The sequence below is a fragment of the Ambystoma mexicanum genome, chromosome 2q, assembly GCF_040938575.1.
Source record: "Ambystoma mexicanum isolate Mex_15411 chromosome 2q, UKY_AmexF1_1, whole genome shotgun sequence".
Classification (NCBI taxonomy): Eukaryota; Metazoa; Chordata; class Amphibia; order Caudata; family Ambystomatidae; genus Ambystoma; species Ambystoma mexicanum.
In genome coordinates, this window is record NC_090924.1 from 885,341,479 (window position 1) to 885,367,420 (window position 25,942).

At 44.4% G+C, this 25,942-nt stretch overlaps 1 protein-coding gene across 6 annotated transcripts in view; it reads right to left on the reverse strand.

Annotated features, from left to right (window-relative positions):
- The window catches only part of MYO3A (myosin IIIA), a 2,295,212-nt gene that overhangs the window by 1,822,196 nt on the left and 447,074 nt on the right, over nt 1–25,942 (reverse strand). For all 6 annotated transcript variants that reach the window (XM_069648154.1, XM_069648153.1, XM_069648152.1 and 3 more), the window contains exon 9: nt 24,270–24,335. In XM_069648154.1, the coding sequence (XP_069504255.1) occupies nt 24,270–24,335 (66 nt within the window). The remainder of the gene's footprint in view (nt 1–24,269; nt 24,336–25,942) is intronic.

Genomic DNA, 25,942 nt, shown 5'->3' on the forward strand with positions numbered 1-25,942 from the left:
GCGGGGCGGTAAGTCCCCAATCCCCATTTACACTTCCCCATTCCCATTTTTGCCTCATAGGGTATAATGGGAGTGGGGAAGGCGTTAATTACGCCACCGTAAATTACGGTGGCGTAATTAACAACAAGTCCAGTAGCGCCATGGATTTTTCCGCCTGCAAAAAGCAGGCGTAAAAATCACCATGGCGCTACGGGAACTCGTAGTCAGGCGGAAAGGGGCGCCATGGTTTACGCCGGCGTAAACCCCTTTCCGCCAGGGTCGTAATGAGGGCCTATATGCCTGCCCCCACTTGTCATACGTCTGTCCCTATGATAGTAAAGCTTAATTCACCGGAGTGCCAAAGACATTGTTTGATGGCTCGATTAAACATTTTACCACTTAGAGCCAGGGCACCTTGGCTGGGCCTGGGAAAGCCCTGCCTGTGCGGTTTTCAATGATGAAAGATTGAATAGATTTTATTATGGTCAGCAGGTTCGTAACCAATTTAATGAAGCAGTGGCTTAAAGACATGGGCCCTCATTACGACCCTGGCGGAAAGTAACTGACCCGACCGCCATAGCGTAAATAGCGTTTCCGCCATTGCACGATGGAGTAAAGTGCGGCCAATTATGACCCATCGGGCACAAGCATTACGCCATGGCGGAAGTGCAAAGTCCGCGAAGGCGGAAATGTCCCCAAAACGCCCCTCTCCGCCGTCGTACGGCGCCCTTGGTGCAATTCCGCCACCCATCATAGCGGTCACCGTAATGAGCGCCAATCGCAAAATACGGTGACCGTAAATATACGGAAACGGAAGTAAAAACATGGGGCCGGAACGGGAAACAGCACGCCGTACACCTATAAAATCAGAATCCCAACACAACCATTAAAAATCCGACCCTGAGACACATCCCAACCCGACAGCCACCCTAGTTATAACAAACAAAATGGGAAAAGTAGCAAAAAAAGCGTGCGACCGCAAGCGGCAGGTCCACTTCTCCCATGAGGAACTCACCGTGCTCACAGAGACCCTCCAGGAGAATGCTGCCGTCGTCTTCTCGACGCAAATGACCAGGACGGCACTTGCGAACAAGAAGGCCATATGGGCCCTGGTGGCATAGCGGGTAAGTGCGGTGGGGACCGCACCCCGCAACCCACAGCAATGCAGAAAGCGATGGGACGACTTGCGGATACGCGTACGGAGCATACTATCAGCCAACCGTAACATTGCCACAGCTACCGGGGGAGGATCGGAATTACCCATCAAGTTGACCCCCTGGGAAGAAATCTGTGCCTCCACCATTGGAATGGAGAGCATAGAGAGAGTTGGAGGGATGGAGAAAGGAGTGCAGACATCCGAAGAATCAGGTAGGTGGGCCAAATAAAACAATGCTAAATCCACAATGTCCAATCATGTGAAGTACCATGTGGCCACATAGTGCAACAGAAACACATGTCCAGGAGAACGGCCACATACATTGGCCTGATAGCGCACTTTAAAAGTCACATTAAATACATAAATAATTAAAAATCCTAAAAACACCCTCCACACGTGCAGCATGCACACCCTAACTGCAGGCTGCAAAACAACTGCATCCTCAATCCACACAGAAATGAAACCACCTCCAAGGCCCTGACCCAAATCACCCTCAGGTACCACCCCAATGCATGTGATACATTGCCATTCCAATTTCCACAGACCCATAAATAACGCTCGCCCTCCTTTACTCCACCACAGGGTCCGAGTCAAACGACGAGCTGCAGGACACCCCTACCAGCACACCTGCAAAGAGGGCCAAGACCAACGGCCAAAGACCCTCCACCTCAGCTGCACGGATCAAGAAACGGCAGCAGCCCAAATCAAGTGGCAGCACACAGGAGGGGACTTCAACAGGCACCCCAGCAGCCAGCATGCCCACACCAGCAGCACCACAGGTCCCCCCAATGGATGCCACAGAAGGCACTGCTTCTGATGGCAGCAGCACCATAGGTGACACTGCATTAATGCCAGCATGCTCCGACACAGACAACGGTGCTGTCGATGTAGGACCCATCCATGATCTGTCTCAATCCCCCTGTTTGTTTCATCCCCTACACCATGAGGATACCACGCAGGGGCACCCACAGGACGACGAATGGCCATCCCCCACAAGCCCTGTGGCAAGGCAACATGAGGTGATCAGCCCCTCTGTGACACCACCGCAAATGGCCATGGCCCAGCAGAGGCAACAGTCCCTCGACCAGGTGATCGTGCAACAGCAGCAACTGGCCACGCTCCTCAAGGAGCATGCTGATGAATGTGGGGCTTCTAAGGCAGCCATAGAAACATCTACTGAGACACTTAGGGCACAAATGGAGCGAAGTACAGAGACACTTAGGGCACAAATGGAGCGAAGTACAGAGACACTAAGGGTACAAATGGAGAGAAGCACCGAGAGCCTGAGGGGGGAACTGCATGCGACGTCCAAAGACGTATGTGGTGAACTTGCCGCTGTGCGCCGTGTGCTCACTGAGCTCTCACAAACTCTTAGGGACATGCATAGACGTGAGCAGGCAGAGACATCATCCGTTGCAAGTTCCGTCCAGGGCAGTCCCCAACATAGATCTGGGAGGAACCTGCGCTCCACAGGCAGGGGTGCCCCTGATACCCGGAGAGGGGGCTTGCAATAGCGCCTGCCCACTGACAATGAGCATCTTTGGACACTGGTGTTCGGGGGGGAGGTAGGAGGGCGGAGGGGGGGTGTTGGGCTTACTTGGGTGGCGGGTCGATGGGGTGTGTAACATGACTTCACATATGCTATGAACATTACATATTCATCCAATGAGATGTGTGGACATTGTTCCTTGTGTATGAGTCCTTTATAGGCGTACAGTCCACATTGTGCATGTTCCCGACACACACAGTGCCACAAGTGCCGTGTCCATGCATCAGCCAACAGGCGTGAGTGCTAGAAGCATGAATCTATGATACTCTGACGAATTTCACGGGCCTCCTGTGCCTCGGGGACTCCCTGAGGTGCTGCCACATCCCCAGCCTCATCATGACCATCTTCAGGTGCTTGCAGTTCTGCGTCAGGGGGCATGGGCACATTTCTACGTACGCACATGTTGTGTAGCATGACACATGCCATGACTATCTTTGCAACCTTCTCATGGCGGTACAGGAGTGCCCCGCCAGACCTGCTGAGGCAGCGGAAACGAGCCTTCAGTAGGCAGAATGCCTGTTCTATGACTACACGGGTACGTGAGTGGGCATGGTTGTAGTCCTCCTCATGCTGGTCCTGTGTGTTCCGGAGTGGTGTAAGGAGCCATCTCTTCAGTGGATACCCGGCATCACCTGTATGTGGACAAGATAGGATGTTTGTGGGATGACATTGCTACGTACGCATCCCCCCCCCTTCCTGCCAGGTCATTGCCGCATCACATACCCCACATTATCATGCATGGATTGAGACTCACCGAGTAGCCAGGATCTGTTCCCTGCGTGTCGCTCCATGTAGCGTGGTATTGTAGAGTTCCTCAAGACCATAGAATCATGGGTTGATCCAGGAAATCGGGCACAACAATGTGTAAAGATCCTGTTGGAGTCACACACCATTTGTACATTAAGAGAATGATATTGTTTCCGGTTGCGGTACTGGACCTCCATGGCATGTGGGACAACCAATTCCACATGGGTGCAGTCGATGGCACCAATGCAACCCGGTATGCCGGCAAGTGCATGGAATCCCACTTTTGTGTTTGTAATCTCCAGCTCCGAGCGTGGTAATGAGATGTAGTCGTCTGCGTGCTTCAGGAGGGCATCGAGCACTTGCAATAGTGTCCGTGAGAACAGTGGCTGTGAAATGCCATGCAACTGTCCGACTGTGTGCTGGTAGGTGCCTGTGGCCAGGAAGTGGAGTACAGACACCACCTTCAGTAGGGGTGGGATGGCGGTTGGGCTATCTATCATGCTGACAAGGTCAGCGTGTGTCATGTCCACAATGGAGATTATGGTGTCCCGGTCCAAACGGTAGAGGGTGTGGATCTGCTCAGCAGTGAGGTTGAACGGATGTGCTCGGAGGCGTGGGATTGCGGGCTGCCTGCGTGGTGGTAGTGGCTGTGCTGGTGGGCCTTGCTGGCCCTGCCTTGCCCTCCTCCTCCTCCTGCGTCTCCTCTGTGCGGCCGGTTGTTGTAGAAGTTGGTGTTCGTCTTCTTCTTGAAGTTGGAGTACTTGCAGTGCTATCAGGTCCCCCAGGCCCAACATCGCTAGTCCTGCCGGTAGCATTTTGGAGTGGGTGTGGTTGTGGGAGGGGGTTGGGTGTGCAATTTATGTGTTTTCAGGCTGTATAGCCTCCACCTGTGGTGATTCATTCCACCTGTGCCAGCTGCAATCCCCTTTGAGTGAGCACTGTACCGAGGTTCACCGACGGGCGGGGCGTCCCATTAGTGAGTGAAGCCAGTTGCCATTTTCACACACTGCCGCACTACATGGATGAATTTGTGATTTCAAGCGGTCACAGATGCCTTTTCGACTTGATGTTGCAAATGAGGAATTCGAAGGACAGCGCTTTCGGTTTTCAGCTAGCGGCGAGGAGACGGCCACAGGTCTGAATGCAAATATAACGTTCTATTGTTTAATGTCCTTGGGACAGGGGCCATGGCGAGAATGCAATGATTGATATGAATAGTATGGGATGCGCAATAGCGTAGTGGACGAATAGGCAGGACGTTCCCACATACATGTTACTTCACAACACTATTATTCCGGCCTGGAGCACAGTGGATTTTGCAGACTGCATTACGCACAGACTCAATGGAGATTTCAAATGTAATGTGAGTAAATAATCATGCGTTTTTATACCGGGATGAGGGAATGATGTATGGATGCATGGCCAGATGATTTAATTGAGAGTTTGCCAAGTACATGGCTTATTGGAATCTATCCCCTTCCCCTGCGCTATGTGATGCAGAGCTGCCATAGTGGGACCATCGTCTATCTGCCCTTGTTGAACCCTCCCTGTCTCGACGCGCCTTCCAACAGTTGTGTCTATGCACGTTACTAATCCCATCTCATGGATTCTGCTTTAACAGACGCATGCACACAAACACTCGTTTGTAATAGTGTTTTCACCTCGATTTATGTTGTTATGATTGGCAAGTGATTCATGGGTGGAAATAATCCTTTTGAGTGGGCTAGCATGCATATGGCTGTAGATTTAGTGTGATCATTGAAGTGAGTGATTCAAATGAAGTTCTGATGGCCATACTATTCTTTTTCATTTCATTTGGGTGACAGGTATCTCCTCCCCTTTTGCCGCTGCCATCTGTATGCCACTCCTGCAGATGGCTTTTACTCCCGACACCTGCTGCTTCGAGTTAATCAGTGGAGCACCATTACGATCTTATGGGACGATCGCCAATGGGCCACATGCCCTTACGCAGTACTAGTGGCTAGGAGCAACATATCTACCTTTCAGCTGGACTAGTGCCTACCTAATGGGACGGCCCTGCGGTTCTAGGCGCTTCCATGTTGCCTTTTTGAACGTGAATGTAGCCCCTGTGTACCATGAAGGAACAGGGCGTCACACAAGGAGTAGCTGGTCATTTATTGCGGATGCAGCCCACAGTAATGTGGATATTTCGGGGTTTATGACCTAATAGCTGTATGGGCTTGGTGAATTTGATGTGCATTAAAATTTTAGTCTGATGTTAACCGTGTAGCGTTATTCTTTGGAAGTAATGTAGCATATTCCTATTTGTGGAGCGATGTATTGTGAGTAGATCTGCATTGGGTTCCGGCTTCTGAGTATAGTTGCGTGGTACTGTACTGGCCGCGTTTGCCTACGAAGCCCAGTAAGGTCAGGGATAGGGGCTGCCATCATGACTGTTTTAATGATGTCATGCTTAGGGGCGGGGGATTAGCTTTTGTGTAACTGATGCCTGTCAGCCAGGTGGATTGGTGGAATGATGTGATTATCAGGAAATGGCTGGTCACAGGTGCCTGTGTTTGCGTGCGTTTCTTGGAGGGAGACTGAGGTCATGTCCATTGGAATAGCTTCTGTATTCGTGCCATCTGTGCCCTGCAGCTCCCATTGGCCCCTCTTGAGATGAGCCTGGCTGCTCAGTCACTCTGCCAACTTGTGTGGTACATGCTTATGCTGATGGTTGGTTTGTTTACTGGCATGTGTACAGGGCTGGTGCAGTCTCCCTCAGGATACTGCTTTGAATGTTGCCTTACACTGGTGTCAGGCGATGGGGGCCTGTTGTTGTTTTGTCTCATCTTTCAGTTCATTTTGCTGTACTTGAACCTTCGCATGCCTGTGCTGCATCAGTACGGCAATGGTGACATGCCAAATATGGATGGCCACTCACAAGGCACTTGGAGCCCCTACATTCATTTGTTCGTTGGCATGCGTGGGTGACTTGTGCATTTCACTGGTTGCATTGTGTGACTTCATTGCACCTACGAGGAGTTGTGCAATGTGGCCAGGGTGTGGTGTACAGGCACTCAGTAGGGCCATTTACGGTTGGTTCACGATGCCGTATTTCTCGCCATGGCGGAATGGTACTTTCCGCCATGCTTGATGGCGTAATGTAAATGTCCGCTAGGGTCAGAATTCGCGTACCGTTGCGCCATGGTGGTAATTACGGTTTTGCATGGCGCGCGTGCGCGTACTTGGTGCAGTTAGCGTTGGCGTTCACTACGGTGTCGCTAATGGCATCGTACTTTACGGTGACGGGTCATAGTCGCAACGAGTCGCAACTCGATGGCGGTATTGCATTTCCGCCATCGTTGTTCGATTTCCGCCAGGGTCGTAATGAGGGCCATGGTCTAGTAAAAATGTTATTTTAGAAAATTTTAGAAAACTTTCCTATGGACCTTACCCGAGTTTTCGTCCATTAAACGCATGCGAAAACAGGCACCAGGGAGCCGCCATTTTGTGATAATCCTATCACTTGCCGCATCGCCCTGGCACTAAATCAATTCCCCCGCCCCTGAGCCTGGCATTATCCAAACATTCATATTCCCCGCCTCTCTCTGTGACGTTACTGCGTAGGCAAACGCGCCCAGTCGTCTTCTACACGACTCCACACAGAACCCTGAAACCAACACAGACCATCTCACAACACAGCGCGCCACAATTCGGAATATGAAACTGTACTTTAAAATCAAACAGCAAACACGGTACATTTGGTAAAGTACATTTATTTGGCATTAAATGTTTAGAGAATATTCAGCAATTGCCATATGAACTCCGAAAGCCATTTATTTTCTTTTATCTGTATCCGCCATGGTACACAGGGTGTTGCTTTTCGTTAAAAGAAGCACTTTGGAAGCACAGTGAACCGCAAGGCTGTTCCATCAACTAGGCACTAGTCCATCGTAAAGGTTGATATGTTGCTTCTAGACACTAGTACAGCGTAAGGGCATGTGGGCCCTTGGCGATCGTCCCATAAAATTGTCATTGTGCTCCAGTTGTTCACACAAAGCTGCAGGTGTCTACTGTAAAAGCCATCTGCTGGTGTCTCAAAGCGATGGCAGTAGCAGAAGGGGAGCAAATACCTGTTATGAAAACAAAAAAATTATAATTAGTCTCGCCAGCCGATCTTCATTAATATTACTCATTTTATTTATTACAGCCGATCAGAAACTATTTGCTTGCAAGGATAGTTCAATGGAGTATGTTCGGCTCTAAAATCAATGCGAAAAGTAACGAAATAAATCGAGGCCAACACACAATGATAAATGACAGTTAGTCTACATGCGTGAGGAATGATATGATATATGATATGGCATTTGTAACGCGCCTATACTCAAGTGTTTCAAGGCGCGACGAGGCAGGTGGGGAACAAGGGCAGACAGACAACGATCCTACTAGGCCAGGTGTCTTTCTGATCGCGCATGGGGAAAGGGGGAGCGGGGGTAAAAGTGCTGTACATGGTTAGTTGAATACAAATTAAATAATAGGGCCAGCTGGTGGCAAGTGCAAGGTAAATGCCGGGAGAAGGGGCTGAAGGATACATAGACAGTCCCGTAGTGCAGGTAGGCAGTGCAGGGAAAAGTGGCTGGGCCAAGAACCGAGATCGGTGAGACCAGTGGACCTGCATGCCCATGTGCCCACTACGAACACGTTTTCCTTGCTTTTCCTAGCTCTTCATTCATTCATTTATTCATGCATCCATTCATTAAATCTTTATTCCGGTATAAAAGCGTGTAAAGATTTACTTACATTATATTTGAAATTTCCATTGTGTCTCTTCGTAATGCAGTCTGTAAAACGGACCGTGCTCTTGACAACGATTTTTCGTATACTGAACTAAAATGAAACTCGGTCTAGTTTCTGAATTTTCTGCCTTATCGTCTCTTACGTTATTGCGCACCCCCTTCAAATGTAGTTCTTTCGGCATGGTCCCTGTCTCAAGGTCAAAAAACAATAGACCCTTATACTTCCAGTGCGACTTGTGGGCCTCATCTGGGCGCGAGCTGAAAATCAAAGCCGCTGTCCTTCGCATTCTTTATTTGCAACATCACGTAGTATAGGCATCTATGAGAACTTGAAGTTTAGAATCCCTCTATGTAGTGCGCCTCAATGTGCAAATGCGAACTGGCTTCTCTCCCAAATGCCACGGCCCGCTTAGCGCGTTCTAAGTGCCCCAATTTTGTCCCCGTTGTCTGCGAGCTTTGCAGCCCAAGTTGAGACATTTAATTTTTGGCGGAAGGTCAGGGAAAGTATAAAGTACCACAGGAGTTGAGTTAAAAGTGAGATTTATTGTTTGTTTGTTTTATTATTTGCAATACGCAAGCCTCCCCTCCGTTAACAGTGTGCAACAGTGCGCAGCATTTACATGTACATGAGATGAGACATGAGAAAAATATATATATACACATATATGAGGTGAATATAGAGAATTCAAAGATGACACCCAGCTTGTTCGCCACCCATGATGGTGAAGGTAGGGGTTAGGGTTACAGGTACACTGTACAATAACATTTATTTACAAAAAGACAATCGTATTGCAATTATTTAAACCGGGATTTGTACTTCACAACCAGCTGTGCTTCGGGTGGGCATGGCACAGTCGCAATGTTCGGTGGCAATGGATCACTGCTCTGCACAGAAACGTCCAAAATTCCATATATCTGCTTCTCTAACACAGCAACAATAAGGCCTTTCACAAAGTCGAACTGCATTTCATCATAGACTGGTTTGATCACCCATTGCTTACTTCGTTTTGAAAACACCTTAGTGTAGCGAGGCATCCTTACTTTACCCCTAGTCCTAGATTGTTCACGTCTGACATTGCTGTTATGGGCCAAGACCGCTAGTAGAGTGCAATGTTTCATGCCCCGAAAGCTAAAATGCAAGCGCTTTGGCCTGTACTTTAGGCACATATTGTGGAACACCTCCAAATCTCCTGTGTGACAGAATTCTGTCAGTCCTCTCAAATCTCTTGATAGAGTTTTGTCGAAAACAATCTTCTCAATGGCTTTGTGTGTCGGTGAATATGGAATCAACCACTTCTTCTTCCGTGCCTCCTCTGGGGACAAAGGGCCATGTTCACATTGGTGGAAATGTTGATTTGCTGTCCAGCGGTGAACGTTGGTACAGTGGTGCATCAGTGACCCCCATTTTTCAAGTAGTATTTCCACTGACCCTTCACAAGTTTTTGAGCTCCACCAAAGATGGTTGGTGATAGAATGGGACCACTGCAAAATACTTTGAAAACCTTTTTTTTTCCTGCAGCCGAGATTTTCTTACTGATTGATTTAGCAAGATGCCATACGTCAAATTGATGATTAATATGTGGGAACTGCTCTCTCATTGTCTTGGCAATTGAAACGTGTCTGTCCGTGGCTATGAGGTCGATGTGCATTCCCCTTGATTGTAATTATTCCACAGATTTTATAAATCCTAGTTTCTCCATGGCCACTGACGATGTACATTGTGTTACCTGCACGACCACCAAACTCACAATTTTCTTACTATCCATGTCCTGAAAGTGGTAGGTGCAGTACTTGGCAGAAAATCCAGGGCTGTCGCAATGTCCATCGCCGGCTAGCCTGAATCGTTTGCCTTCGAATGTACTTACTAGAGACATGTGTTCAATTTTCCAAGCATCACTAATGCCCGGAAACAGATAATCACGTTGGTACATGTAGTACAGCGCTTTAGAAATGAAATGGAGTCCCACAAACTGAAAGAAAGCCTCTAACTTTCTAAAACTGGAGCCACTAAAAAGTGATGCAGCTGCACACAGTAGATTGCCTGCTGGCAGTTTCCCCAGCATCGGTTGTGCAGACCATGAGAACCTATGATTTAATCTACAGGCGGCATTTATTTTGACGTTACTGCCTTTTATTTGACGAGTCACATTAATTAATGGCTTCCCACATACTTTCCCTCTAATGGAATGCACACATTTCATCATACTTATAATTTCCATCAAACAACTGTTGAATACAATGTATTTGCTCTCTTTTATTAGACTGTCTTCCTGCGTCAACGTTGTTTCGGAATGTGACGTTGTGGCGATTTCAACACATTGGAAAGTAATATCACTGATATCAAGTTCTGATGCGTCTATGGATGCTGCGGCTGGTTCATTCTCTGTCATTTCGACATCTAATACTTCAACATTGATGGGAGAACACAACAATACGACCCGCCTTTGATAGAGGGGGTGGGATGGATGGGCCTGGGGCGTGCAGATAAGGCACAGGAAGACTGCTGAATGGAGACACACTTATGTGGATTGCATGGGGGCGGCCTGCTTCAAGGGGAGGCCTGGCTGGAGACACGGGTCTGAGGAGGCCATGTGTGCAATGGCCCCTTGGCATGGGATTCCTTTTGAAGTGTACAGCAGTTTGGCACCTTGGCCTTTCGCGCCCCTGACAGCGCGCATCCCCGGGTGCGAACCGCCTTTGATAGAGGGGGTGGGATGGATGGGTCTGGGGCATTCAGATAAGGCACAGGAAGACTGCTGAATGGAGACACACTTATGTGGATTGCAGGGGGGCAGCCTGCTTCAAGGGGAGGCCTGGCTGGAGACACGGGGTCTGAGGAGGCCATGTGACCGATGGCCCCTTGGCGTGGGATACCTTTTGAAGTGTACATGCAGTTTGCCACCTTGGCCTTTCGCGCCCCTGACAGCCCCCCATGCCAGAGCTCATCCACTGGCACGAACCGCCTTTGATAGTATATCGTTGCTTATCAATAACAAATGCCACATACCGGAGATTCTTGTGAGCACACACCCACACTTCAACCGGTGTATTATAGTGGTCAAGACCCTAAGGCCTGTATAATCCAATGGTAATTGTTAGTATAGATATATGTGTGACTTTTATAGAGACATAACCTACTGAAAGACTTTGAACAAGTGTTATTTAGTGCATGCATTATCGAGAATATGTTATGTTAGCTTAGATAGATAGTGACCACCCTGCTTCACAGTGACCAGACCTTCACCCATTCGGAGCACAGATGTCTGACGTCCATCCTTGAATGGAGACACACTTGATTCATTTAAAAAATCGAAACAACCGTTGTTAAAATATGTGTGGTGTTTTATTTTGTATCTTATTTTCATGACACAAAAATACAAGACTTTAAAGATTATACAGGTCAGGTTGCAGCACAGCGAGAGAAAATCCCCTGTACTGACCGCTGTCACTCGGGAACGTTTCTCTAATGGCACGAATGGCACAGGCGGGTATCACTCTTCGAACGCGGTGTCCAAGCCTCCCGTGGAGCCACCATGTAAAGGAACGATAGGCCACCAGCCTGTACCACCTGTGAAAAGGAATGAAACAAACTGTTTTTAAATGACCAAGATAAGTTTAATAAACGTTTGTTGTCAATGACAATTCTTGTAACTAATGGCATTCTGCACAGACAAATGCTATCTAGACAATGCACACTATTGAATGACTTACATGCGTTACAATGATATGTAGATGTCATTTTGGATATAGTAGAAGAACATGAAATAGGAGTGGCATGACAAGCAGAGTATACTTACTCGTTACTCGGATTACGAGGACGAACAGTTGAGCGAAGTTCGTGCATAAGCACCATCATTATTCTCAACACGGCCCGTGTGAGGCAGGCTGCCCTGAAGTCTGGCAGCTCGGTGATGCATTGCGGTCGTGGCTCGCCTTCCGAAATGTAGGCCAGGCATCCCGAGTTTTCTCGGCAGCAGCAGTTCTCCTCCTCGGTTGGCATTAGCTCGCACCGATTGCATGTGCACCAGGTGGAGACGCCATCCATGCGACTAGGCCCAGGGTCTTCATCTGTTGATTCGTCCTGCCAACTGCCGTCCGAATCCCCATCGTTTTTGCGTGCTTCCCTTTCCAGTAGTTCCTCCTCAGTGTACTCGGGCTCGTACATGTAGGGCATTATTGTAGCCATTGTGTGGTAAACAAAGTAAAATAATTTACTGAGATGGTACAGGTGTTCACACGGGCTACAAGCGGCGAAGGTAGCTGACCAGAGCACAGAAACAAGTCACAAAATACTCTAAGTAACACAGAGAGAGGAATGGAATCGAAAATCTGCTCCTGTGTGTTGTGAAACGGTCTGTTTATACTTATTGAGGAAAGAGGCGTCCTGCCATTTCCATGGCGACACGTCATTAGCTGAAGCGCAGCGAATGTTGACACAAGACGTGCTTTGGCGTTGGGAAATGGGCGGTACGAGTCTGCTGATGACAGGCTCAGGGGCGGGGGATATGATTTAGTGCCGCAAAAGCAGGTCAGCCAGGGCGATGGGGGAAACAATAGGATTATCACAAAATGGAAGCTCCCTGGTGCCTGTTTTCGCGTGCGTTTAATGGACGAAAACTCTGGTAAGGTCCATAGGAAAGTTTTCTAAAATCGAGCCACTTAGGCTTAAAAAAACATGGCCGACCCGTAGGGACAATAAACATTTTTACTAGACCATGCCTTTACGTCCAACTATATTAGGAAGAATATAAGGACATCTGAACAGGCTATGAGCTTTTTATATATAACAATGATGTGACTTTTTTTTTTAGAGTTATCAGGAATGCTTTTATAGAAATCTGTAGAAGAAGTAATGCTGTAAAATAACATTGCCAGATCTTTTAGAGAGTATTTTAAATTGAGTGATGCCAAACATTTTAATTAACGGTTTGTAATTATGGTTTTTTAATGTATGTGGCGGCCTTATCAATTGTTAATGGAAAATGTTAATGGATTATGTTTTGTGAATACATGTATTTCTTCTTCTATTAATGGATTATAACCAATGACATTCATGATATCCACCCCTCTCACTGGGACAAAAATGGTTTCCCCAATCATTATATTCATATATTTCAGATGAACCAATCTCTCTTTGATCAGTATGATAGGGGCCATTTTCCCCAAGTCTCACTCTCTCTCCTTTACCTTCTTTAAGGTGGGGCCATGTCACTGAGTCAGCATCCTACTTCTGTATTTAGTGGTTTCTGCATGGTTTAGAGTCTTTTCTCACTCTACAGCTGTGCCACCTCTCTGTGTGTGTGTGTCCTATTTGGGCTAAGGGTTCTCTTCCTCACTGCATGCTACCATGTCTCAAGCAGGAGTTTCTGAGTGAATGCTTCCTGAAGCTTGTCTCTGGCTCATACAGCAGTCTTTGCTCCAGTGTGCCCGCATTCCTCTCTTAGCTGGTTTCAAACTCCTGTGCTTTTATGTGTACATTGATATTTCCTCGCCTTTTTATGATGCTGTTCTGGGATTCTTCATCATGTCTTGGAAGTCATTTCACAGTTTCTGAGTCCTACTCTTCATGACTCCTTTGGGATTCTTAGTCTCAGTACTTAACAAGTACTTGTTCTTTATCACTCCTAGGTTTCTATTCATCTCAGTACCATACAGGTGCTTGCCTTCTGCAACAACATCACAATGGCAGATGTAGGTGGATTCTTCCAACAGCTTTGGTTTTAGTGGATTTCTGAGTGAGATGGAAAGAGAGTTCCTTATTGGAATGGGTGTCCTTGTCCTCAAGTTGGCCGTCTCACCCAGTGAGGTTCCTCTTGCCGCAACCCCTAGGGAGGGTATCACATAGCTGGCTCACCTCCCTCACCTCACAAGGAAAGGCTCCCCCTTGGGAGAAGTGACTGAAGCCCATGATTCATCACACCACTCAGTTTTGAAAGTTAACTCTCCCAAAAGAGGTCCAATGAATTCTTCCACAGAAGTTTGTTCAAGAGTGATTCAAATAAGGAGTTGGAGACTGCCTCTTTTATATGAACAATCCTGAAATGTTTTGGACTAAAGCAAGCCTGTTTCAAGGGGTAGAATCTCTGTTCTGGAGACATGTGGTCTTTGCCATCTGACATTCCACACAAAGTGCTTTGTGCTCGAGGACGTGGAAGGGACAGGAAGAAAGAGAGACTATTGAGAGAAACAAGATGGTGGAATCTTCCTCCACCGATGCTGAGCTCAGTATGTCTACACTAACTTCACCATTTCCCTCGTCAATAGCATCCCTATTCCTTTTGATATGCTACACCCCGCTGTTGGGCTATTGCTTTTGGGATTAGTGTGTCCTTTGACTCCTGTTTATCATGGCAGCTGCTGCTGGGAGGCTGTCCTGGTGGAGAGAGATTTTACCAGACATCACAAAGGATCAAAAGGCAAGGCCCAGCCATTTGGTCTTCTGCCCTGCCAGTGGAAGGACCACCCTATCTGACCAGAATGCACACAACCCTTCTGCATATGGCTTGGGTTTACTGTGCTGACACATTTATGATATCAATCTGATGTGGCTTCATATGGTCATGTGAATTACTATCCACCATACCCCAAACATTGGTATGGCTTTATATTTAAATATTAAACTGCCACCAGAATAGTAATTCCGATTGGACTTTTGGTTGAGGTGCAGACTTTCAGTGCATCCTCTTTGCTGACATGACTTGGCAGTCAAAGCTGCTAAGGGCATCTCTAACTTTTGAACCTGTTGTGTCACTGAAGAGAAGGTGATGCAGATCAGGATACAGATCCAGCATGGTACGTGTTACACTATGCTTGGAGCCTATAAAAAGAAAGAGCTGCTTAGCAAATTACCCTTTCTGAGATGGATTTATCTGCATAATTGTATTAATTAACCCATAGGTGATGCAATCAGGATGGTCTGGCTTCCTTAAAGGTGTAGTCCCTCGTCTGCATCTTTGTAATGTAGCTTCTCACTCCTCTACTTATGCCTTCAAGATGGCCAAATCTATCAAAGAATTCAGCTGCATTTTTTTTTTTTTAGGAGACCGGCAGAGGAGCATCTCATGATATCTCTCACCGCTGATCAGGTTACTGAGAATGTGCAGGAGTTTACATATTTGTAGGCACATAGCTATCCCCTTCTCATCAATGTTCTAGCTTCTAGGGTGAACAACAGAAAACATACACACAAGAAAAGACAACCAAGCATTCCTTAGCCCACTTACCTGCTATGCTCCTCCTCCACTTAAGTGATTCTTCAGGGACACCTACACCAGTGACAACAATTTCATGGTCAGACATCACATTCTGCATGTCAGCCCCATATATACATTGCTGCAGACCCTGCCCATTAAATGATTAATTAGCTTGCGCCATGGAAAGGTATGTGTGACTCTTCTCCAGCTACTCAAAGCCCACCAAGGTTCAAGGCAGGCACAGATTACCATCCTAGTGAATCTGACCATCAGAGTCATGTCATGGAGCTGCCTTTTAAGACACCTGCCATTCCTGCAGCCGGCATGTCTTTTTTCCAATCTTGTGGGAAGAAATAACAGGATGATAAGAAGTATGCACTCCACACCCTTCCATTGGACGGTGTAGCAGAGGGTTCTGGGGAGGGGATGTACACAGATGTGTGCTATCACAAGGTAAGGCATACCTCAGTTGTTGTTAAGAGGAGGGGAGCTGAGGCAAATAATTCAATATAACTCTAGCAATTACATTTATTAGAGCTTCGAGATTTTGGGATTATTTCCCAGGACCCAATCAAAGGATGGGTCACAGGCTTCTTCAATCACAATACCTGAATGCATCTGAATGTACAACCAAGTGGAATTACATATTTATCTATGACGAATGCAGCAGAACCAAAGTAACTAGTAAACAGCTTACATTTCCACATCATGGTACATTTTATAGATAAACCTGGGTTTATTTTACTATAGAATCAGGCGGTTATATCCGGGATGCATGATGAGGCAATTCAATATTTAAATATTATTTTGTAGAAGATGGACAGCATTCCTTGCCTTTATTTGGTTCTAGTTTTGCATGCACCAGCCCTCCACCCTCTTGGAGGCATGTTTGATGTAGCCAGGTACAGTCCTTATGGAGCCTATTCCTGCTGAATTATTTATACTTTTCTGCTCCCTTTTCAGGGTTAGAAATGTAAAATAATTGTGCAAAGTCGTACACACAGTCTTATAAGCTGGGCACGCATATACGGAGATCACTGCTTGAGTTATGGGACACCCTGGGTCTGGTCTATAACAGAAATGACCGATTAAAAGGAAAATAACCACAGGGAATCCCTTATCCCACAGCATATTGCACCATAATACAGGGGTGCATTGTGGTATGCAGTAGGATGGTGACCTATTCATGTAGCCAAAATAAAATGACATGGTTCTTTTTTTAAATTATCCTTAACCTTGCAGCCGTAAGTTCACCCAAAGTGGGTTACCAGGCCCAGATGTGGTTACCAAGCTTGACATGCATAAATACCCATGATGAACATGACTAACAATGCCCAATGAGGCTGAAACATACGATCAGGAAGGACTACATCATGTGGGGATGGATCAAGCATGATTTGCATATGGTCTTTCCCCTTCTATAATGGCATGGTAATCGGATCGTCTGGAGGGTTTCCCAGAGCAATGCTAGAAGTTATGAGCCATTGAAAACCTTCCAGCCAACACTCATCTGTTTTGCTCTGGTGCCCTAATCAGTCATCTTGCAAAGTGTGGATACATGTGAGTAACTTCTAGCATTAGAAAACCTGCAACTGTGGGCAAGTGCTTTGCAAGACCCCAGGTCCATCAATCAATGTTCATCTTGTGTTTGTGTTAAGAATAGAGAATCACAAAACCCATCTCTATGACTTTTTCTGGGAAAAGGTAGTAATCCTCCCCACTCCCCACTTTCATCAAGGTGAGGGCAACATAGGGAAGAGGGGAAAAGGTGATCTTGTTTATCTTGTTCCTGATGATGAATTTAGGGCTATTCGGCATTCAACCAGGCTTCTGTACTGAATGCCATGTTTGCTATTGTCTTTATTGGAAGCACAAACATTTATTTATTCGAGGTTTTCTAATACACTACCTGCAAAGAATCAATGGCATGAGACACCCAAGGATAGAAAAGGGAAAAACAAAGGGACTTTGCAGGGGTAGAGGGAACAGAATCAAAGGGGCAAGCATTGGGGGGATGGAATATGGCACAAGACTACCAATGAATGCATGGGCTGACTGTCCTTAAGGTGCGACTATTCATCAAAGTATATGTCGGGAGTCTTGGCCAAAATGGAAAGAATAGAGAAGCTGAAGCCACTAATTTCAATGTATGGAACAGGGACATTCCAGGAGCCCTCCGCAACATCTTCGCATCCAGGGGTTCTGTAGCTATAAATGAACATGTAGCCTATATTAAATATGTAGGAGTCCATCCTATGGTCTTTACTGAATGGTGCTTCCTGGATCCATTGGTATGATGAAATCAATATGTTGCAAAGGGGATGCAGAAAAAGGCAGGAAAAATTATAGATGCACACCACACATCTCATAAACTGAGGCATGACTTAGAAAGGCCCGGGGGTTGTCTTTTACCAGGGGAAAAGCCTTATGGTCTTTCTTGAACCAATGGCGATTTCCTTGGGCTCTCAAAGCAGGCAGCAACATATTCTATATGCTTGGTCCAAACACTCTAAGTCTAATACAACTTTCTGCTAATGGTGACATCTCGATACTCTTACAGAGTCCTGTTCTGATGTATCAGAATGTTCTTGTTGGAGAATACCAGTTAAGGTTTTTCATAATATTGGATGAACCATTGTTCCAGACCGCAGGGTGCACAGGTTTTTTTAAGGTGATTCTGTGTGCAATGAGCAGACAATAAAGTTTCATCAGCACTGTGAAGAAACTGTCTCTTTTCAAACCTTAATCACCTGAACAGCCCTGTTTTGTACTAATTGTAAATGGTTAAAGCTTCAACTTTGGGTTGGAAGTTTACCAAGGGGAGGATACTTGTTAATCTGAACTGCTGAACATGTGATCTACTCACATATTAGTGGACTGGATCTTTGAAAGGCAGATTGAAATCGCAAATGACACCTAGGACCTTGCTAAATTACATAGCAGCGTTCCAATGGATGAATTCTTATTTGACAGTGTTCGTCACTGGCCTGCTTTCCCAGTCTTGATTGGGTTTTTCTAATAATGTGAATGGTCACCTCATGGAAAAGGACCAAATATGACTTCTCATATCTGCATGTTTCATCTTAGCATGGAAGACATCAGTAATATGTTTTCTGAGTAGTTTAGTGCTAATTTAGGGCATATTTCCTCATCTCTCCTGGACCTTTGTTTTGAATCTGGATTGTTTCAAACAGTGGTGTCTTTAATATCTCTCAAGAATCTCTCAAAAGAAGGCCTATGCTAATTTGCAATATATGTTAGTATTTTGTTTAATGCAATAACAGTTGAAAAAGTAAATAATAAACAGTGTATGGTACTGGAGATGTGACATCCATTTGACATAACTGATTTTGTAAATGCTTTATCTCAGAAAGAAATTCTAAACATGCACCAATATTCTTTGTTATGTAGAGTAAATATAGCAGTCTTGTTTCCTACTCTCATCATCATTGCAACAAAAGCTGGCAACATTTTGCAATAGAAGGAAAGTCATGGTAACAAGACTAATCAAGCTTCTACATGAAAAATGATAACCTGTGGAAAGGATTTTCTGATGACATCTGAATACGATGACTAAGATTCTCTGTAATTTTAGGTCTGGCTGAGTGATTGTGTTAGAAAAAAAATTAAACATGCTCTGGCATATCAAAATAAAGTCACATGATACCGACAGAAGGTGCACATGTGTTTATTGTTGTTCAGTGGGTCTTTTTCCATGAAACAAACTCTATGACATTACAGGAAGGCAAAAGGAATAAGCCAACCAATTCCCCTCTGATGACTTAGTACATTCCCCTCCCTCCTCAGGATGAGTCAGCTCTCCTGGAGCAATCCCGTCCATGCCCCTTAACCCATTCCCACAACCTCAAGAAATAGGAGCCTGGGTGGATGGGCTTATAAATGATAGTCTGTACGTGTCTCTGAGATGTTGTGGATGGTACAGCCGCACTCTACTCTGTTTCTATGTTTTATCTCTGTAGACACTCAGGGAAAAACACAAATGAGGTATCACACGTAACACCAGTCAGAACTAATATGTAGCAATGTATTGTGTGAATCAACAAACGATGCTAACCCTTGCACTGGTATCAGTCCCAATTTCAATTACTATAACAAAATGTTATGCTAGAATTATTTATGACAGGATTTTTGGCAAATCTTTGATGGGCTAAAATATCACACTCCTGCCTGGTGAGAGCTATGCAACATAAATGTACAAGTTTACAGGACTCACCAAAAGGAAGAGTACCTTTCTACAAGAAGGAGAAGCACACACCAAGTGAATAGAAAGAGAATCAACCATATGGAACAGAAGAAAAGGCAAACGATTCACACGTCATATTAATATTATTTTTCGTATTATAGAGAAGAAGACTATGCAGAGAAATTTGATCTAATATTGGGTATTTGCCTTGAAAAAGCTTGTGAAGTTCGAAACAGGTGCTGACATGTTTTTTTTTTCTTTTTCAAAGGTTATTACATTGTATGGAATTTCCTCAAGTAATTTTGCTTGATTTCCAGAATAAAACCATATATTGCATATTGTTTCCATTAAGGTTATGTGAAGGGGAGTTTAGCCTATGGAATTCCTGGCATGAATATAACAAGTATAACAATTTGTTAGAGTAAGCAGACTTGGGACTAAGACCAGTGTAGAAGATAGCACTATTTTGTGACCAACACAATAAATTGCTATATTTTGCTTATGATTAGTACTTGGACGACTGAAAATTTCACTTCAGTCTGTGGTTCCCCATCCATCCTTCCCTCCAAGCCAGATGCACCATGGCAGATACAGCCATGTATGGCTGTATTCAGTAGACATTCGTCTACTGAATGTGGCGAAATTGATTATGGGATAAGCAGATATGTACTCAGGGTTTATTCCTGTGATCAGTAGAGCATGGAAGAGTTGACAGTATAGGACTGGAAATTCAAGGCAATTGCCCCAAAGAAAGCTTTTTGAATAGAATGTCCTATTCTTTATGGCAAAATAAAAACAATACAACTCTTACAATCTACTATTTGGCTCTGTTATCAAGACCTGGAATCAGCATCTGTACTTTTCTGTGAGGCTTAGCCCAAAGTGCACTGTAATGCTTCATAGAAAACTTGGAAGTAGAATTTTGCACCTTGCAGTTTCATATCCGCCCAAATGAACTCTGTTTGGGTACTGGAAGGCTTGGAACTAAAATCTGTACACTACAGCACAACAAAAGCCCCTAAACAGAGTGCCAGCCTATTTAAAGACCTAGACAGGCATAAGCACTTTTCAACACTACATCCCTAACAATCCATGATACAGGTCTCCTGGAATATCTTTAACCAAAATATGCAGTTTTGAACCTTGATGAAAGTGTGATATACACTGTTCTGGTCAACTGCAAGGCCTACACATTAATAAGCATTCTATCTTGTGATGCTGTCATTCGGAATACCCTTGCAGCCATAAACTAGGAATTATGAGATTGTATTTTTCACTTCTAAAGTTTTCCAGAATCATATTAAAGGAGTATGGAATTAAATCATTGGATCCAGGAGGAGCGAGGTCCTACACAGGTGCTTTCAGTTCTTTAAGGGTCTGCTCAACTGGAACCAATCTCCTCCTTGTGGTGATTTGGTGATTTCAGGCTATTTTTCCTGAATTGTTTTCCACATTTTTCCAATTTTTTAAAAAAAACTACCTGTGGGAGGCAGTGCTCTCATTGAAAACCTGAATTTGCTTGCTCCTTACCCCTTGCGCTATTAATCCTTCCACATTTGTTTCAAAGGGCGCACTTCTGTTCTCGAGGCTGGGTTTTGAACTCTCAAAGCTGAAAGGTGCATTTTGGACTTTGGACATTTGATCACTAGGCAATTGACCACCAAACTACAGTAATTCAGATGCTTACTTTGCTCTCCAGATAAAGATGCCATACTTCACCATCAACAATCCCAGATGTTTCCAATGAATCCACTAGCTGATTATTCCGTGTGACTTTGAATTTTATTGAAAAGCAAAATTAACCATATTAAAATGTTTATTCTATATTTATGTTAAGGGAATAACTCACACATAATTCTGCAGGATGTTCAGTACATACTGTAAAGGAAGAGGTAACAAAGGGAGAAATTTACCATTAAACAAAACAAGCACTGATTTCCTATTGTCTAAAGAGGTACAGACCCAGAATTAACATAATGTGCTAAACACCATTAACAATTCAGATTTAGTTATTACATTACAGGGCATATATCTATTATTAGTACACGGCGAGGGCTCACTCAGAATGAAACAAGCATTCTGATTGGCCCTCGCTGGGGCATTTACCTGGCCAGGGATATCCCTTGGCCGGGCTTCCACAGCCATTGTTCCCGGCGGGGGGCGTGACAGCCCCTCAGCCAATGAGAAGGCTCAATGCGGGGCCTATAACTATGGGCCCGGGGCATTACCTGACTCGGTAATGCCCCCGCCGCTCTGGGCATATTGCTTAAATCAGTGTGTTAGAGGAGTATAGGGGTGCACAGACAGGTTAAGTAAAAAGTCTGAAAGTAGTAGGATTTATAAATAAGAAATGTATCAACAAAGGGTAGTGTTCAGTATTACAATCAGTCTTATGGTGCAATCGGGCTGTCGTCACAAGGCCACTTGGGACAGAAGAAAGCAAAAGAATGCAAAGCTGTGTATTGCTACACAGCAAGCCCAGATGCACTCAAATAGGGAAAAAGATATCCCTCTATTTCTATTAAAATTCATTAAACATTTGGTGCCAAAAGAGGCGTAAATTTTACGATGTGTTAACAACGTGTGAACTTCTCTTATTTGCAACAGAAAGGGTCATTTAGAGCATTTGGCAGTATTATTCAGGATAAAATATACAGTCATAGAGGTCAAACCGATAGAACAATCAGAACGAAAACACTAGAGCTGACTTATGGATTTTAACCTTTGTTATATTGAATACCTACAAGTGTCCTTTCCATGTGCAAATAGGGAACACTGATTGTACTACTGTTTGCTTACTAATGTACGACTTGTTGGACTCAGAAGATTAAAATCCATAAGTCAGCTCTAGTGTATTCGTTCTGATTGTTCTATCGGTTTGACCTCTATGACTGTATATTTTATCCTGAATAATACTGCCAAATGCTCTAAATGACCCTTTCTGTTGCAAATAAGAGAAGTTCACACGTTGTTAACACATCGTAAAATTTACGCCTCTTTTAGCACCAAATGTTTAATGAATTTTAATAGAAATAGAGGGATATCTTTTTCCCTATTTGAGTGCATCTGGGCTTGCTGTGTAGCAATACACAGCTTTGGATTCTTTTAAATCAGTGTGTTGCCCAATAAACGGCACTATATTTGGAAATGAGGTAGTTGAGCCATCGGATAACTGAACTGTAATTAAGAAGCAATTGCAAGGGACTACACAACATTATGACCCTGATTAAATAATCAATCCCATGTCCTTGTTAGCCCCAGTGTAAACAGAAACACATGGACAGAAAATGGGGGCTGAAGGTCTGATACTAGTCCGTATTCTGGGAAACCCGAACAAAGGGAAAGAGAAAAGACCTGAGATATTGCCTAGGAGCATAGCAGGGTTTGCTAAGAAAGAACCATTGTGAATATATGTTATATAAAACTATCATATTATTTTAATAAAGGAATGCTGGATAATCAACACAGCCCACATAGATGGCTTTGTACCATATGTGTAGAAGGGGAGAACAATAGCTGAAGTTGCAGGTCAGGAGAACTGCACCATTGTATGTATTAAACTTCTACAATGCACCCGTACAGAAGCCAGAACATTCCCCTAATAAAAAACCCCAAAGAGAACTGATACAGGGTATAGTAGATAGCAAATCAAAATACCCAACTTTAGTGGTGTGAGGTGATTTTAACTTAATGCAAGTGATGAATTTTGAAACGTGGAGAAATGGCCATAGAAGTGAACCTCATTTGGGACAGTTAAACTTCAGAATTACGAGATCGAAGAGTAGACTCACAGGGTGAAAAAGGTAAACATAATTTGAACAAATGGGGCCTGAGGTTAGAAAATGGATGATCCGTATGAGATTCCCCATCAGGATGGACATTAAAAAGCTACAGTGCAGCCTTTATTCTAGAATTCCTTACCATTACTAGTTCACAGTGAGATATAATGCAGGTAATGCAAATGATCCTTGCAACAAAGAGCAATCACTGCACCTGTGAGTTGCAGCTAGACCTCCAAGAAGGAGTTAAAACTATACAACGCACCACAAGGATAGCAACATGCAATAACCAACACTAAAAGGGTGATTAGGTGGGATAGGTTAGATCACATGAAGGTAATTACCTCCCTTTTTCAGGAAAATGGAAACTCAATTGAAAAGTGCATAATGGAAGATATCCCACCAACAGCTATCTTGGAAGCGTACTCGGCATTTTGTGTACAATGTTTCTCTTAGCTTTTTACTTGGAACTACTTTTTAGGGTGAAAGCACTTTCAAATGAATGGTTCTGCATGGAGTTAGGCATGCATAATATCTTCTACCTTTGGCTCTCCATATAGTTTGGACTAAAACTCCCATCAGCTCATGCGATCATGGGAGTCATAGTTCAAACATCTAGTGAATCGAAGAGGCCAACCCTTTCCTTTCCTTTAACTGCTGACCCCTGTCTTAAACTGTTCCAAATAAAACAAAACATATGGAGACACTTGTCTGCACAACGTTTCCCGAAATCAGTCAGATAAATAGGATTGTGCAAAATACATAATTCAGGTGTTCTGACAGATTTCAATCTTAAAAGAAGTAAGCCTCACCATATTCATACATGACTGGGCATGCTGACTTGCATTTATTCTGCCCATAAGTCTTCTTTGCACATACAAAAATATACAGTATTTATAACTTACTTGCTAATGAAATCATTCAGTTCCTTTGACCACAACTCTGGCTGACACAGGGTTGGAGGCGGATTCCTGTGAAGATGACATTTAACAAGGATTAGCCATATACTCATAAAAACATATGACCAGGTAGAAGCAGAAACATGCTATTGTACCCAACACCTTAGGTTATAAGATCTCCAAGCTTCATTGCGTCTACACGTTGTCAATAGAATAACATGTTGCACATTGCTGGTTGATTATACATCTTCAGTGGACATTTATAGAATATGAGCCTTCCTTCCTCTCTTCCTCCCGTTTCTCTGCCTTGTTCTCCTTCCTACGATAGCTCACTTTATTTCCATAATCAGCTCGTTATGTTATTTCCCCATCATGCTCTCCCTTTATTTAATGTCTCCTCTCGTCCCTGGTCTTCCTTTTGGGGTGTTATCCCTGTCACCCCTTGTCCCTCTTACTGTTTAATGTCTTTTTTATTATCCTCATTTGTTTCTATTATATTCTCCACACTCTTCTCTTCCCTCTTTTTCATGTTGTGGATCTTCCCTTCCTCTGCCAGTTATCTATTATCCATATTTCTCCACTACTTAGGGTCAATTTCCCCTTTTCTTGCTTACCGCTGCGTTACACTTCTACCTGCCTTTTGTTTTTTGCTTGAATGTTTTTATTGATTCACATTTAGTGCATAGTAAACAACTGACTTTTTTCAATTACATTTTATTAAGTTTTTATAAGTACAAGTCACAAAAAGAGTACAAGCAAGGATGTACAGAACATAATTCGAGACTTTTCCAATTGATAACTGGTCGTGAACATCATACGTTCTAGCAATTTCGAACTGTAATCATAAAAGTGACTATTCCTTGCTCCCGCCCTCCACCCCCCCTGAGTCAAGCGATCATCATAAGAGACATGTATGAGTAAATCTTCAAATAGTCACAGTTTGTATGTCAAGGGACTCCGCCATCGGGGGGAGGGGGCTTTTTGTGCATGCCTACATATCATTTTTGATTTCATTTTATGCAATTTAGCACATCGCGTGAGGTAGTCCAGACCATCCTGAGAGGTGGGGTATCAACTGTCGATAATATTACGTATTATTTTATTATCCCTGGCATCTATTTGCCTATGAAATCTGCGTAGATCTCCCATGTAGGGATGATGTTATCTTTTCCATGACACATATGTTTGAAGCCATGTTAACCATACACTCTCACTTGGAACCGTTGTGGATTTCCACTTCATCACCAACAGGGCATGTGCCGCCAGCAATAACTGTGGGGAAAGACCTTTAATCCTCCTCCATTCATCCTTGCATTTCTCAAATCCAAACAAAATGAGAACTCAGTACAGCTTGATGCAGAGTGAATTGGCACGTGAGAAAACAGCACGTCAGCGTGTAATTCGAGGAAAGGGCCTTAGCGCTTAAGCGCATAAGTGATGTAACGCGCGCAGGCATTTCCTTCTGCACATGTAAATTGTCCGCGCGGGTCTTTGTGCGCTGTACATGCTTTCAGTGGAGACCGACGAGTGTGTTTTTCCTACTTTGGGGTTCACACGCGATTACTTCACAGCAGTTACAGTGCCTACGGGTATTTATTTTCCACGCATACAGTGAGTCGCGTACACTATTGCACGCTATTTTTCCCACTGCGGGTGCCCCTGTTTGTCACGTCCCCATT